The 14,908-nt window shown below is 46.7% G+C and overlaps 2 protein-coding genes and 1 long non-coding RNA gene across 6 annotated transcripts in view; 2 read left to right on the top strand and 1 right to left on the bottom strand.

Annotated features, from left to right (window-relative positions):
- LOC116953128 (uncharacterized) overlaps window positions 1-7,874 on the bottom strand; it is a 28,918-nt gene extending 21,044 nt beyond the window's left edge. Inside the window, exons 1-5 of the mRNA XM_032972996.2 lie at window positions 7,762-7,874; window positions 3,543-4,673; window positions 2,800-2,910; window positions 1,868-1,984; window positions 1,214-1,259 (exon numbers count right to left, since the gene is read on the bottom strand). Of these exons, the coding sequence (XP_032828887.2) occupies window positions 1,214-1,259; window positions 1,868-1,984; window positions 2,800-2,910; window positions 3,543-4,673; window positions 7,762-7,774 (1,418 nt within the window). The 5' untranslated portion in view covers window positions 7,775-7,874. The remainder of the gene's footprint in view (window positions 1-1,213; window positions 1,260-1,867; window positions 1,985-2,799; window positions 2,911-3,542; window positions 4,674-7,761) is intronic.
- LOC142931203 (uncharacterized) overlaps window positions 1-14,908 on the top strand; it is a 120,195-nt gene that overhangs the window by 39,272 nt on the left and 66,015 nt on the right. The window lies entirely within an intron of this gene.
- LOC116953127 (uncharacterized) overlaps window positions 7,890-14,908 on the top strand; it is a 29,476-nt gene continuing 22,457 nt past the window's right edge. Inside the window, exons 1-5 of one of the 4 annotated variants that reach the window (XM_032972993.2) lie at window positions 7,890-8,033; window positions 10,764-12,044; window positions 13,133-13,243; window positions 14,059-14,175; window positions 14,696-14,741. In XM_032972993.2, coding sequence (XP_032828884.2) covers window positions 8,021-8,033; window positions 10,764-12,044; window positions 13,133-13,243; window positions 14,059-14,175; window positions 14,696-14,741 — 1,568 coding nt within the window. In that variant the 5' untranslated portion in view covers window positions 7,890-8,020. Of the gene's footprint in view, window positions 8,189-10,763; window positions 12,045-13,132; window positions 13,244-14,058; window positions 14,176-14,695; window positions 14,742-14,908 lie in introns of all 4 variants that reach the window. The other 3 variants (XM_032972992.2, XM_032972995.2, XM_032972994.2) reach the window with 3 other exon arrangements.

Below are 14,908 nucleotides of genomic sequence, written 5' to 3'. Positions count from 1 at the left end.
ATAGCATTTGGCAAAATGGCTGGGCCACCAAAAGAAACACTGAAGAACATTTCATTTAATTAAAAAATCCTTTCAAAATAATTCGATGCCAAGAATTGTCAGGAATGTTGCTCAAGCTGTGGCCGCCAAGTCAAAAGAGCATGTTGTAAGGGATCATAAAAGTCCTGGTTTGTCGACGCTCGCCTGCAGATTATCCCAATTGCAAGACAAACATCAAGGCAACATGACAAACAGAAGGGTGATAAGCATTGCAACGAAATAATTCTCTCTTCAAAATAATTCCAACTACGGTAACAATCTGATGAACGTGTTGTGCACAGCTTTTCACGTCATTGAACATCTGTGCTCAGCTTGATGTGTTTACCAGCAGGAGAAAATTATTTAGAAGGGTTAGAGATCAAATCTCCATTTGTTCTACATATTGTTCGAAATGGCACCTACCAACAACTAAACCCACAACCCAACGAAAAATCGTAAATTCACACTTCATCTTCTCAAATGATGCAACACATGCACTTTTACAGGATTGAAAAGGCATGGCAAAATCACAATTAAATATATTTCACAATTTTTCATGAGTAACATCTTAATTTTGACACTGGAGGAGTGGAAGGTACAATGCTATGAAGCTTCAAACAATGCGAAAGCCCCCCAGCTTAGAGACGACATCACATTGACGGAAGACACCAGAAAAGGCCCTGCATGACATTGAGCGCCGCAGCAGATCTCACTACACATCCACATGACTGCCTTACGGGATGTTTTAGTGGTCTGCCACACATATCGCTTGACACACACGTATACATTCGAGCTTCAAAGCTGTGATGGGCAAACACAAGTGTTGTGGGGGTGTTTCCACATCCCCCCCCATGCGGTCATCTATGTTCATCAGCTTCAGCTTGCTTGACTTGAAAATCCTGCTTTATTTCACATGGAATTCCAGCAATTCAACTAAGGATCTCAATGATGCTGGCGCAGTGCTCTTACCCCTCCTCGCCCCACCTCTGCTACGTAGCGACCATACAAACAATACACTCAAGTTGAAACACCTTCTTGACATTTCTTCCGAGCCAAATGATTGCTGATGTGAAACTCGCTAACACGTAAGTCGCCCAAGTTGAAAACACATTGAGATTGGATTCTATTTGGCAATTCCCGATGGGTCTTTTTGCGCAAGGTTATCACAGCAGTGAGCACAACACTTAGGACTCACCCGTGCGGTGGGGGGCTTGGAGGGGAACATGGGCGGTCCATGCCACCTGAGAGGAAGAAGAAACAAAGATGACGTGGACTCATAGACGTTAGGTTTCTTAAACACAAGATCACACAAATTGATTAAAACCTCTCATCATCTGTGGGTGGATTATCTAGGTTGCAAATTAAATAGTACTTGTAAAAAAGAGATAATGGGGTATTCCACACTAATTCGCACGTTTAAATTACTATATTATTTTGCTTGTTTACCAAAAAAAGCCTCAAGATTTATTAAGGGGGGTCCTGGCAATTTTTTGCAGTTGGGCTGTTGCGATGTGTAGTCCAAATTGAGTAATTTGAGAAAAAATTTTGAGCATTGGGATATTTGGCCAATACCAGTTACATTGCATCCTATTTTATTTGTGGGAAAATTTTTGGGAGAAACCAGAGGAAAACATTTTTTGTTGTTTTATTTTTTTACCTACGTGACTTTACCGAATAGAACCAAAGAGTATGGATCCTTGCAGTCACGAAAGCTTCAAATCTAGAACCAGAGGAAACCCATGCTGAACAGGGAGAGAACAAACTGCACACAGAAAGGCACCCCCGGGTCGGAAATTGAACCCTGGAACTTCCAAGTATGGTTCTGGTGAACGTGCGCGAGAGTCCCTACCTCTCATCTTATCCACCTTGAGCAGGTGGACGACATCCCGTAGGATCGACGCAGCCTCCACCGTCGAGTCAATTCTCGGCTCCACCATGCGCTCCCTGTGACCGCGCCGTTCCGGTTCTGCGATGAAGCGTAGAGGAGAGATGATGCTCCATCAGCGAGACGGCAAGCGGACCACGGCACGGCGTGTACACACGGCACTCGGGGCAGTTGCCAAGAGTTTTAACTATTTCTGCAAGTGTTGCTAATTTGAACCAATATTAATGACGTTTGTGTCATGGTTGTTTTTACTTGCATATGCAATAAAATTGTATGTGTAGAGCCCTTTAGCTGCTGGATGAGGATATCCTTACACCATGTGGGTCATGGAGGTCAGCATGCAGGACAGGGCGAGCTGGATAAGATAGGCAGCATAGATGAAGGAGGGGAGGTATAAAACAATGCCCTGCCCACCACGTAGCCCCAGAACCTTCGACACCGTGTTGTGCACGCTTGTCGGTCATGAGAGATGTAGACAGGCTATGCCCTACTCAAGCTTCTGAGATCTTATAAGATCAGGTACATTCCAGGTGATTTAGTAACAGGAATGTGACTGAATTAAACGATTGTTAAACGATACAATGTAAACCAGTGACCGTTACCTTTTACAATAGAATTTTGGTCATTCAAGCAATAATTGGCGCAGGCAAATGTACAGAGGGCAAGGCAACATTATTCACTGTGGCACGTTTGCCATCGTTCCTCAGCCAAAACGTAGAGGCACAATCCTGCAATTGCTTGCTCGTTCACGCCATTGCTAGGGGGGGAAGGGCCTCCACAAAAGACAGCGATAGCGGCGATCTGGTCTGCTGCTCAGAAGCACACATTTGGAGTATTTGGCTGCTATAAATTTCCACGCAATAAGGCACTTCGTTGGGTAAGTTAACTGTCATCACCTTGGTGAGGTTGGATGGGCAGCTTCCCAGACTTGATTAAGTCCACCATACCCCTCAGCATATCTGTAGTCATGTCCGAGTGGTCTTTCCTCGGTCTCTCGGGTGGTGGACCTGTGAGCAAACACCCACAAGTTTAGTAAAGCCAGCATCAAACAACAGTATAAACTCTATACTATCCAGGAACGACAAGGCCTCCCTAAGATCACTGGATGGCATTCACCTGTCAGTTGATGGCATACAGCAAAAATATTGATAATTTATAATGCATATTCTTTGGGTCTTTCGGTAAAGTCACGTAGATAGGTTCAAATTAATAAAAATAAAACAAACAAAAAACTCAGACGTTTCGATCGCAACACAAGCGGTCGTCATCAGGCGGAGATAAAAGGGGGGTAAAGCCTCTAAATGCAACTGTTTATAAAGGTTTAAAAGTGGGCGTAGCCCAAGTGTCAGAATGGAGTGGGCGGGGCACAAAAGTCGAGGTCAGCTTTTGTTTTGTAGAGCCAGACCCAAACAGTGAAATTCTAGTCCGACAAGCCAACAAGTATGGCGGAGCAGGATGAATCATTTTCACCCCAGGTTTATTGCACATGAAGTCACATTCAGTGCAAAATCAATCTGTTGCCTTCTGAGCCACACTGGCCTTGCTCGGCCCTGGGGTAGCTGTACAGTGGGTAAAAATGCAATGTGCGAGTTTTTCTGTACTAAAACACATCGTGCTCAGAGGAATGGCCCATACATACCACGCGAGGGCTCATATCCGTGTTGCGCATGCGGTCGATCGCCCCTGTACCCGTATCCATCTCGCGGGGGGGCATTTGAGGGCTTCCGCATGGGGGGCGGCCTCTCCATCTGCCGATCATCCACACGTGGCCCAGGCCGCTGGAACCCCTCCATGTGCCGCTCGTCCCGGTCTCTCGGTCGCTGGAACCCTTCGGGGTCCCTGTCCCTTGGCGGGCCGAGCCTTCGCGCTGCACTACCGCCGCCACCCACCCTGCCGGGGCCTGGAGGAAGTGGTGACCGGTGCTCGTCGTAGAGTTCAGGGCTGTGGTAGAAAGACTCTTGGCCGGGCTCTTGACGCAGCGCGTGCCGCCTGGCCTCGTGGCCCCCGTCAGGCGTGTACTCCCGCCGAATCGGGTTATGCACGGTGCCGTGCACGCCATACGGCTCGAGGCTACGGGGCCTGACCTGGTAGGCCTGCCGCGGGCTGAGCTCCCTCTGGTTGTAGCGATCGTGGCCCCCCGACACCACCGATACGTAGCGTTGCGGATCAGGAGGGTTCAGGCTGCGCGGCGCCACGTGCTTTCGTGCGTCGAAGTCGCCAGTGTTCTTGGGTCGTCCGCGCATGGGTCCCGGGTCCATGTCTTCGTACAGGTCGCCCCCCATGGGCTGCACCCGCTCCTTGTAGTAGTCGGTGCCAACTCGCCTTGAATCCACGTGTTCGCCGCGCTCGGCAATGCCGGGGACGCGGTAGTCGGACGATGACTTTCCCGACAAGCCGTGAGCGTAGTCGCGGCCACCCATGCCGCCTCCACCGTAACCTGGGCCGGTCTTCATGTGGTAATCCTGACTCGCTTTGGGCATGCCGTGATAGTCACCCATCTGCTTCTTCGAGTCGACCGGCGCAACGTGGTCGTTGTCCTGGTACTCGTAGATCTTCTTCCTGGGGGTGATGTAGTCCATCTCGCGCGAGCTGTCGTAGCTGAAGATGCGCTTCTCAGGGAAGGATCTGCCCGCATCGCCCATGACGAGGCCCTGCTTGCCGGTGCGCTCCATGGGAGACATGTTCTGCATCATGCTCGACGGGCCCTCGTCGAGGTTTCGATCCGAGGGGAACCCATAGTCTTGGTTGCTGCCTCTAAAATAGTTTGCTCCTGTGAAAACAATATACATTTTATTCATTATGAAAACAGTGTGGCCGCGAGCTACATTGGCTTCTGGTTGCCGAACTAATACATTCTCATGTCGCACTTATTACATACAAAGTGCTTGCCACAAATGAACCACAATACCTTGAGGATCTCATCAAGGAGCATAAACCATCACGCAAACTCTGATCATCCTCGCAGGGGCTTTTTGAAAGCCATCAAACAAAGACGGTCACCGCATGACATGCTTTCAGATGCGCTTCAGCAGCAGTCTAGAATATTCTTCCTTCCGAGATTAGGAAGCCACTGTGACTGGAGCTGCACCCTTTTCAGTCTACATTGAAAACGAATTTCCTTAGAACTGCTTTGTCTTGAGTTTGTTGTCCTTCCCCCGCACCTCCGATTAGTACGGTTGGCTACGTACAGTGCCAAAGACGTTCAACATACATACATCATCATAAACCATAACCAATCCACTGCTGGTCAGTTCCTTCCCTATCCTGCAAAACAATCCATTTAAGTCCTCCACATTGACAGACTTCATATTTCCATCTTCATGATATACACACTCTCAGGCACGTTCTCCCCTTTGGCTGCCACACATTCGTCTCAACCACAGGCCATCTAGCCTTCTGCGCAAGCACACTTAGATTTCATAAGTCAATGTCTTGGGCATGTTCGGTCAACACGTTTATGAGAGAAGCAAAACAATGTTACAGTATTGCATGTTTTGTGATTTAAACACCACATATATTATGGCCATGTGATTGGTATGTTTGATCATGCAACAATTATTTTCTATAGAAGTGGGAAAGTACTCATTCAAGGGCTGTTCTCTCACACTGGTGCATTGGTTAGAGCGTTCCGAATGAATACTTCATCTCATGAGATGGCACCAATCGCACAATTGGGTTACAACCTTTGGAGGAAATAAGTAATATTTAAAAATACTTTTTTAAAAACACGCTTTAATTAAATGTACCATACGAGTAATGGCAGAACTCCACGACTCCAGGAAGTGGCCCCGAGGTTTGCCATAACGTAAGGGACCGTGGTGATTTACAGCCAACGTCAGTTGATCGTGGACAATTAAACCAAAGGCGAAACATAACATAAAAAAGATGGTTTATTTTTTTATGATAGAATATAGTATTGTCATCAGTATGACATAAGTATACCAAGTTTGCAGTCGATAGCACATTGGGAAGTGGGTTAAAATTGAGTTACAAGATTTGAGGATACAACAGAGTGAGTTAATAGAAAGCGTGTAAAACATTGTTTAAAAATAGTTTATTTTATTTTTAATGATAGACTAGAGTATTGTCATCAGTAAGACATAAGTATACCAAGTTTGCAGTCGATACCACATTGGGAAGTGGGTTAAAATTGAGTTACAAGATTTGAGGATACAACAACAACATAGTGAGTTAAATAAAAGCGTGTAATAAAAAATATCATCCAGATAAGCACATCGAATTTTCTAAAAAAAGTTACTTTACGTTCACGATACAACAAAGTACCTCAACCTCCGCCTCAATTACGTATCCCCCCTACTGCAAATGAGCTGGTCATCATCCTAGAATCTCACTCAGGGCCACAAAAACGCAGGCTAGCAGTGGAACAACGTAGATGTTCAGAATAAACACCTCATTCGAGACCGAAACATATTAATAGCACCTCCTGACTTTGACATTACTCCTGGAAGACAATCAAGTAACCATCAACCGCATCAGAACAGGCCGATGCGCAAATCTCCCGTATAAATGGAATATTCAAGACAAACCACAGAACTGTAGTATGATTGTGGCCATGCAAACCAAACTATCGACCATACAGTAAATCACTATTGTCTCCTCTCCTTCAACAGAGAAATAGTAAAACTACACTTCAGCTCTCTTCGTGGTTAACAAGCCTATGAAAATAAACTTAATATTTGATTTTACCAGATTAGGCCCACTGAGCTAAATAGCTCGTTTTCAGAAGCGACCTGACCGCAAATTATCGCTCAACTAAGCGGCTTATCACGTGAAAATTTTTAGCAGCCAAATACTCGAAACGCGTTGTTTATAAATGTGCCGGGAAAAACAAGAGGACCTGGAGAAAAATCCACGCAAATTCCAAATATACAGCAGGCGTCAGGGTTGGGATCGAAACCACAACCACCTGCATACCAGGCGAGGAAGTTAACATCTCGCCACCGTGGCACTCCACGGTGAACATATTTTATAAGTAATGCATGAAAAATGAGTAAAACACACCAAGAGCATATTAAAGTAAAAACAAAGTACTATTTAATTCTGTTTAGGTTTAAGGGAGTTCAAGGAACCCGACCAAATCTTTGTATGTATTTGATTTTCTTTCCCATTGTACGTAGCGAACATTGCTTATCGGAGGTGCGAGGGAAAAACAAACTAAACACAAAATGCAGTTCTGCCGAGATGAGTTTTCAATCTCGAGGATTTAAAAGTGCATAGCTCCTCCAGTGGCTTCCTGATATCGGAAGAGCTTTCCAGACGGCCGCACAAGCGGCTCTTAAAGCGAGCGATGCAGTGACCTTAAATGTACCACAGCAGTCATTGAAATCGCAGCAGTCCACCAGCAGACGTGAGAGTCAACGATACACTGTTAAAATGAAAGCCGAAAACTGTTCCTCGGAAGATACCATTATTCATAGAATGTTTAATTCTTAAACATAAAAAAATGTAGAATTGTTTGGCCTAACAAAGCCTTTGGCCGCCATCTTGAGGCCTTTCATTCGATACTCCCGCAACGACCATGAGCCCATTAGCCTATCTCTCAGTTAACAAAATATACACGCAATAACCCTCACTAACGCTGCAATTGTTTTGATTTTAATCTCTTAAAACAAATAATTCCACAAGAAATAGCAATTGGACACCGAGCCACGCAGGCTCCTAGGATGAAGACCAGTCTCTTACATTCACAACCACGTCGTACAAAAATGTTCGCGAATAATATAACATAGACGCGCCCCTGCGATTGTCTTTAACGCGCGATTAATCTAACTTGGAACGAACTTGGCGTAAGTGCAGGATTTTGTTGTGCAATGTTGGCGCACGTCTCGCTCCCATACCCGAACTCTGCATTCCGCGAGCGCTCTGCCGCCGCTCAGAAAGATGAGGAGGCAGTCTCCGTTTATAATATCTTCCTAATCCGGTAGAGTCTTCCGGAATACGTTGGGTTCCACGTTGAGGTACGCCTCTTCCTAATCCGGTAGACTCTTCTGGAAGACGTTGACCCAACGTCTTCCGGAAGATTCTACCGGATTAAGAAGATATTAACAACGGAGACTGCCTCCTCATCTTTCTGAGCGGCGGCAGAGCGCTCGCAGAATGCAGAGTTCGGGTATGGGAGAGAGACGTGCGCCAACATTGCACAACAAACTCCTGCACTTACGCCAAGTTCGTTCCAAGTTAGATTAATCGCGCGTTAAAGACAATCGCAGGGGCGCGTCTATGTTATATTATTCGCGTACATTTTTGTACGAAGTGGTTGTGAATGTAAGAGACTGGTCTTTCATCCTAGGAGCCTGCGTGGCTCGGTGTCCAATTGCTATTTCTTGTGGAATGATTTGTTTTAAGAGATTAAAATCAAAACAATTGCTGCGTTAGTGAGGGTTATTGCGTGTATATTTTGTTAACTGAGAGATAGCCTAATGGGCTCATGGTCGTTGCTGGAGTATTGAATGAAAGGCCTCAAGATGGCGGCCAAAGGCTTTGTTAGGCCAAACAATTCTACATTTTTTATGTTTAAGAATTAAACATTCTATGAATAATGGTATCTTCCGAGGAACAGTTTTCGGCTTTCATTTTAACAGTGTATCGTTGACTCTCACGTCTGCTGGTGGACTGCTGCGATTTCAATGACTGCTGTGGTACATTTAAGGTCACTGCATCGCTCGCTTTAAGAGCCGCTTGTGCGGCCGTCTGGAAAGCTCTTCCGATATCAGGAAGCCACTGGAGGAGCTATGCACTTTTAAATCCTCGAGATTGAAAACTCATTTCGACAGAACTGCATTTTGTGTTTAGTTTGTTTTTCCCTCGCACCTCCGATAAGCAATGTTCGCTACGTACAATGGGAAAGAATAAAATACATACAAAGATTTGGTCAGGTTCCTTGAACTCCCTTAAACCTAAACAGAATTATATAGTACTTTGTTTTTACTTTAATATGCTCTTGGTGTGTTTTACTCATTTTCCATGCAGTACTTATAAAATATGTTCACCGTGGAGTGCCACGGTGGCGAGATGTTAACGTCCTCGCCTGGTATGCAGGTGGTCGTGGTTTCGATCCCAACCCTGACGCCTGCTGTATATTTGGAATTTGCGTGGATTTTTCTCCAGGTCCTCTTGTTTTTCCCGCCACATTTATAAACAACGCGTTTCGAGTATTTGGCTGCTATAAATTTTCACGTGATAAGCCGCTTAGTTGAGCGATAATTTGCGGTCAGGTCGCTTCTGAAAACGAGCTATTTAGCTCGGTGGGCCTTATCTGGTCAAATAAAATATTAAGTTTAGTTTCATAGGCTTGTTAACAACGAAGAGAGCTGAAGTGTAGTTTTACTATTTCTCTGTTGAAGGAGAGGAGACAGTAGTGATTTACTTTCTGGTCCATAGTTTAAATTTTGACTTAAAACTTTCGTGACTGCAGGAATTCATATTCTTGGTTCTTTCGGTAAAGTCACGTAAATAAAAAAAAAGAATGTAAAATAAAATAACATTTGTTTGTAAATGTACGAAATAATTTTTTTTCTTATTTACGTGACCTTACCGAAAGAACCAAAAATGAGGTCCATAGTTTGGTTTGCATGGCCACAATCATACTACAATTTTGTGGTTTGCCTTGAATTTTCCATTTTTCCAGGAGATTTGTGCATCGTCCTGTTCTGATGCGGTTGATGGTTACTTCATTGTCTTCCCGGAGTAATGTCAAAGTCAGGAGGTGCAATATGTTTCGGTCTCGAATGAGGTGTTTATTCTGAACGTCTACGTTCCACTGCTAGCCTGCGTTTTTGTGGCCCTGAGTGAGATTCTTGGATGGTAACCAGCTCAATCGCAGTAGGGGGGATACGTAATTGAGGCGGAGGTTGAGGTACTTTGTTGTCTCGTGAACGGAAAGTTTTTTTTTAAATCGTTGTGCTTATCTGGATGCTCTTTCCCCCCCCAAGATTGTAACCCAATTGTGCGATTGGTGCCATCTTTTGAGATGACGTATTCATTCGGAACGCTCTAACCAATGCACCAGTGTGAGAGAACAGCCCTTGAATGATTACTTTCCCACTTCTATAGAAAACATTGTGTGATGGTCAAACATGCTAATCACATGGCCATAATATATGTGGTTTTAAAACACAAAACATGCAATACTGTAACATTGTTTTGCTTCTCTCATAAACGTGTTGACCGAACATGCCCAAGACATTGACTTTTGAAATCTAGTGTGCTTGCGCAGAAGGCTAGATAGCCTGTGGTTGTGATGAATGTGTGGCAGCCAAAGGGGAGAACGTGCCTGAGAGTGTGTATATCATGGAGATGGAATGATGAAGTCCGTCAATGTGGAGGACTTAAATGGATTGTTTTGCAGAATAGTGAGTGAAATGGCGAGCAGTGGATTGGTTATGGTTTATGATGTATGTATGTTGAACGTCTTTGGCACTGTACGTAGCCAATCGTACTAATCGGAGGTGCGGGGGAAGGACAAGAAACTAAAGACAAAGCTGTTCTAAATAAATTAGTTTTCAATGTAGACTTAAAAATATGCAGCTCCAGTCACAGTGGCTTCCTAATCTCGGAAGGAAGAATATTCCAGACTGCCGCTGAAGCGCATCTGAAAGCTTGTCATGCGGTGACCGTTTTTGTTTGATGGCTTTCAAAAAGCCCCTGCGAGGATGATCAGAGTTTGCGTGATGGTTTATGCTCCTTGATGAGATCCTCAAGGTATTGTGGTTCATTTGTGGCAAGCACTTTGTATGTAATGAGTGCGACATGAGAATGTATTAGTTCGGCAACCAGAAGCCAATGTAGCTCGGCGGCCACACTGTTTTCATAATGAATAAAATGTATATTGTTTTCACAGGAGCAAACTATTTTAGAGGCAGCAACCAAGACTATGGGTTCCCCTCGGATCGAAACCTCGACGAGGGCCCGTCGAGCATGATGCAGAACATGTCTCCCATGGAGCGCACCGGCAAGCAGGGCCTCGTCATGGGCGATGCGGGCAGATCCTACCCTGAGAAGCTCATCTTCAGCTACGACAGCTCGCGCGAGATGGACTACATCACCCCCAGGAAGAAGATCTACGAGTACCAGGACAACGACCACGTTGCGCCGGTCGACTCGAAGAAGCAGATGGGTGACTATCACGGCATGCCCAAAGCGAGTCAGGATTACCACATGAAGACCGGCCCAGGTTACGGTGGAGGCGGCATGGGTGGCCGCGACTACGCTCACGGCTTGTCGGGAAAGTCATCGTCCGACTACCGCGTCCCCGGCATTGCCGAGCGCGACGAGCACGTGGATTCGCGGCGCGTTGGCACCGACTACTACAAGGAGCGGGTGCAGCCCATGGGGGGCGACCCATACGAAGACATGGACCCGGGCCCCATCCGTGGACGACCCAAAAGCCCTGGCGACTTCAACACGCGCAAGCACGTGGCGCCGATGCACTACGACGCGCCGAGGCCCGTGGGCGGCGACCGCTACGACAAGCCCAAGCCGGCGCGTGTTGAGCCGTACGACGCGCGGCGGCCCCTGGGCGGCGGCCCGCACGACGGCGGCCGCCAGGTCGGTGCAGCATACGGCAGCAAGCCGCGCAGCCCGAGCCCTCCTGACCCACAACGCTACGTATCGGTGGTGTCGGGGGGCCACGATCGCTACAACCAGAGGGAGCTAAGCCCGCGGCAGGCCTACCTGGTCAGGCCCCGTAGCCTCGAGCCGTATCGCGTGCACGGCACCGTGCATAACCCGATTCGGCGGGAGTACACGCCTGACGGGGGCCACGAGGTCAGGCGGCACGCGCTGCGTCAAGAGCCCGGCCAAGAGTCTTTCTACCACAGCCCTGAACTCTACGACGAGCACCGGTTACCACTTCCTCCAGGCCCCGGCAGGGTGGGTGGCGGCGGTAGTGCAGCGCGAAGGCTCGGCCCGCCAAGGGACAGGGACCCCGAAGGGTTCCAGCGACCGAGAGACCGGGACGAGCGGCACATGGAGGGGTTCCAGCGGCCTGGGCCACGTGTGGATGATCGGCAGATGGAGAGGCCGCCCCCCATGCGGAAGCCCTCAAATGCCCCCCCGCGAGATGGATACGGGTACAGGGGCGATCGACCGCATGCGCAACACGGATATGAGCCCTCGCGTGGTATGTATGGGCCATTCCTCTGAGCACGATGTGTTTTAGTACAGAAAAACTCGCACATTGCATTTTTACCCACTGTACAGCTACCGCAGGGCCGAGCAAGGCCAGTGTGGTTCAGAAGGCAACAGATTGATTTTGCACTGCATATGACTTCATGTGCAATAAACCTGGGGTGAAAATGATTAATCCTGCTCCGCCATGCTTGTTGGCTTGTCAGACTAGAATTTCACTGTTTGGGTCTGGCTCGACAAAACAAGCTGGTACAAAGAAAACCACCCATACCTCGACGAACCTGCGCTGCCGTGGCTACGATGTGACATTGGAAGAGGAGTAGGGGTGAAAACAATTTCTCACGAGGGCTCTGAAGGCCAGATTCTTTTTAAGGAGTGTGTTGAATATAGTGGAAACTGTAGCAACTGGAGAAAATCTACACGTGAGTCGACAACACTCAAAAGGTCTGATTATATGGGTCCACAAATAAAATTGCTTTAACGACATCTTACAGGCCAGCGAGTTTTGGAATTTCACAGATATACGTGATCCACCAATTTTTTCCTCCAAATCGATGGATCACAAGTCTGTTGTGTAATACCGTTTGGCCGAATCATCTATGACGTTCACGTTGCAGAAATTTACCAAAATCGGCATGAATGAGAGATGTATTTATGAATTGGGACTGAGATATGCATGCCTTGGAGTGACTGATGATGCATATTTGTAGCAACATCAGTGTCATATAGTGCTACAGATGCACTTGATTGGTGTCCTAGAAAAACAGTAATTAGTTGTGTGTATGCTCTCCAACGCCCCGGTGTGTTGAAGTAGTAACACATTTCGATTAGTAACAAATTGGTAAGTTTTGTTCACGTGACAAACTTTATAAATTTATAAATGTTGGGGTAGATCCATTGACATTTTTGCAATCGAACCCAAAAAGTGTTATAAATTATCAACGATTTTGCTGTACGCCGTCAACTGACAGGTGAATGCCATCCAGTGATCTGAGGGAGGCCTTGTCGTTCCTGGATAGTATAGAGTTTATTCTGTTGTTTGATGCTGGCTTTACTAAACTTGTGGGTGTTTGCTCACAGGTCCGCCGCCCGAGAGACCGAGGAAAGACCACTCAGACATGACTACAGATATGCTGAGGGGTATGGTGGACTTAATCAAGTCTGGGAAGCTGCCCATCCAGCCTCACCAAGGTGATCACAGTTAACTTACCCAACGAAGTGCCTTATTGCGTGGAAATTTATAGCAGCCAAATACTCCAAATGTGTGCTTCTGAGCAGTAGACCAGATCGCCGCTATCGCTCTCTTTTGTGGAGGCCCTTCCCCCCCTAGCAATGGTGTAACTGAGCAAGCAATTGCAGGATTGTGCCTCTACGTTTTGGCTGAGGAACGATGGCAAATGTGCCACAGTGAATAATGTTGCCTTGCCGTCTGTACATTTGCTTGTGCCAATTATTGCTTGCATGACCAAAATTCTATTGTAAAAGGTAACGGTCACTGGTTTACATTGTATCGTTTAACAATCGTTTAATTCAGTCACATTCCTGTTACTAAATCACCTGGAATGTACCTGATCTTATAAGATCTCAGAAGCTTAAGTAGGGCATAGCCTGTCTACATCTCTCATGACCGACAAGCATGCACAACACGGTGTCGAAGGTTCTGGGGCTACGTGGTGGGCAGGGCATTGTTTTATACCTCTCCTCCTTCATCTATGCTGCCTACCTTAACCAGCTCGCCCTGTCCTGCATGCTGACCTCCATGACCCACATGGTGTAGGGATATCCTCATCCAGCAGCTAAAGGGCTCTACACATACAATTTTATTGCATGTGCAAGTAAAAACAACCATGACACAAACGTCATTAATATTGGTTCAAATTAGCAACACTTGCAGAAATAGTTAAAACTCTTGGCAACTGCCCCGAGTGCCGTGTGTACACGCCGTGCCGTGGTCCGCTTGCCGTCTCGCTGATGGAGCATCATCTCTCCTCTACGCTTCATCGCAGAACCGGAACGGCGCGGTCACAGGGAGCGCATGGTGGAGCCGAGAATTGACTCGACAGTGGAGGCTGCGTCGATCCTACGGGATGTCGTCCACCTGCTCAAGGTGGATAAGATGAGAGGTAGGGACTCTCGCGCACGTTCACCAGAACCATACTTTGAACTCATCGCCCCAGAATACTTCGGAATGGGAGGTTGAGATGAAGGTGGAAGGGTAGCGCAGTTGTAACACTTGTACCTCACAGCAAGAAGCTCCTGAGTTAAATTTTTGCGTGCAGTTTGTTCTCTCCCTCTTTTGCATGGGTTTCCTCTGGTTTCTCCCAAAAAATTTTCCCACAAATAAAATAAGATGCAGTGTAACTGCTATTGGCCAAACATTCCAATGCTAATTACACAATTGGGATTACACAGCAACATCCCAACTTTCTTCGATTTACAAGCTGAATAATCTAATCATTTTAACGTGCAAATTAGCGTGGAATACCCCATGATCTTTTTTTTTACTTTACAAGCACTAGTTAATCTGCATCCTAGATAATCCACCCACAGATGATGAGAGGTTTTAATCAATTTGTGTTATCTTGTGTTTAAGAAACCTAACGTCTATGAGTCCACGGCGTCTTTGTTTCTTCTTCCTCTCAGGTGGCATGGACCGCCCATGTTCCCCTCCAAGCCCCCCACCGCACGGGTGAGTCCTAATTGTTGTGCTCACTGCTGTGATAACCTTGCGCAAAAAGACCCATCGGGAATTGCCAAATAGAATCCACTCTCAATGTGTTTTCAACTTCGTCGACCTCCGTTAGCGAGTTTCACATCAGCGATTATTTGGCGCAGAAGAAATGTCAAGAAGGTGTT

This window comes from Petromyzon marinus, chromosome 50, assembly GCF_048934315.1.
Source record: "Petromyzon marinus isolate PM22_M1 ecotype Great Lakes invasive population chromosome 50, UKy_Petmar_22M1.pri1.0, whole genome shotgun sequence".
In the NCBI taxonomy this organism is placed as follows: domain Eukaryota; kingdom Metazoa; phylum Chordata; class Hyperoartia; order Petromyzontiformes; family Petromyzontidae; genus Petromyzon; species Petromyzon marinus.
Note: the sequence above shows the minus strand (reverse complement) of the source record. Positions and strands in the feature narration are given on the sequence as shown.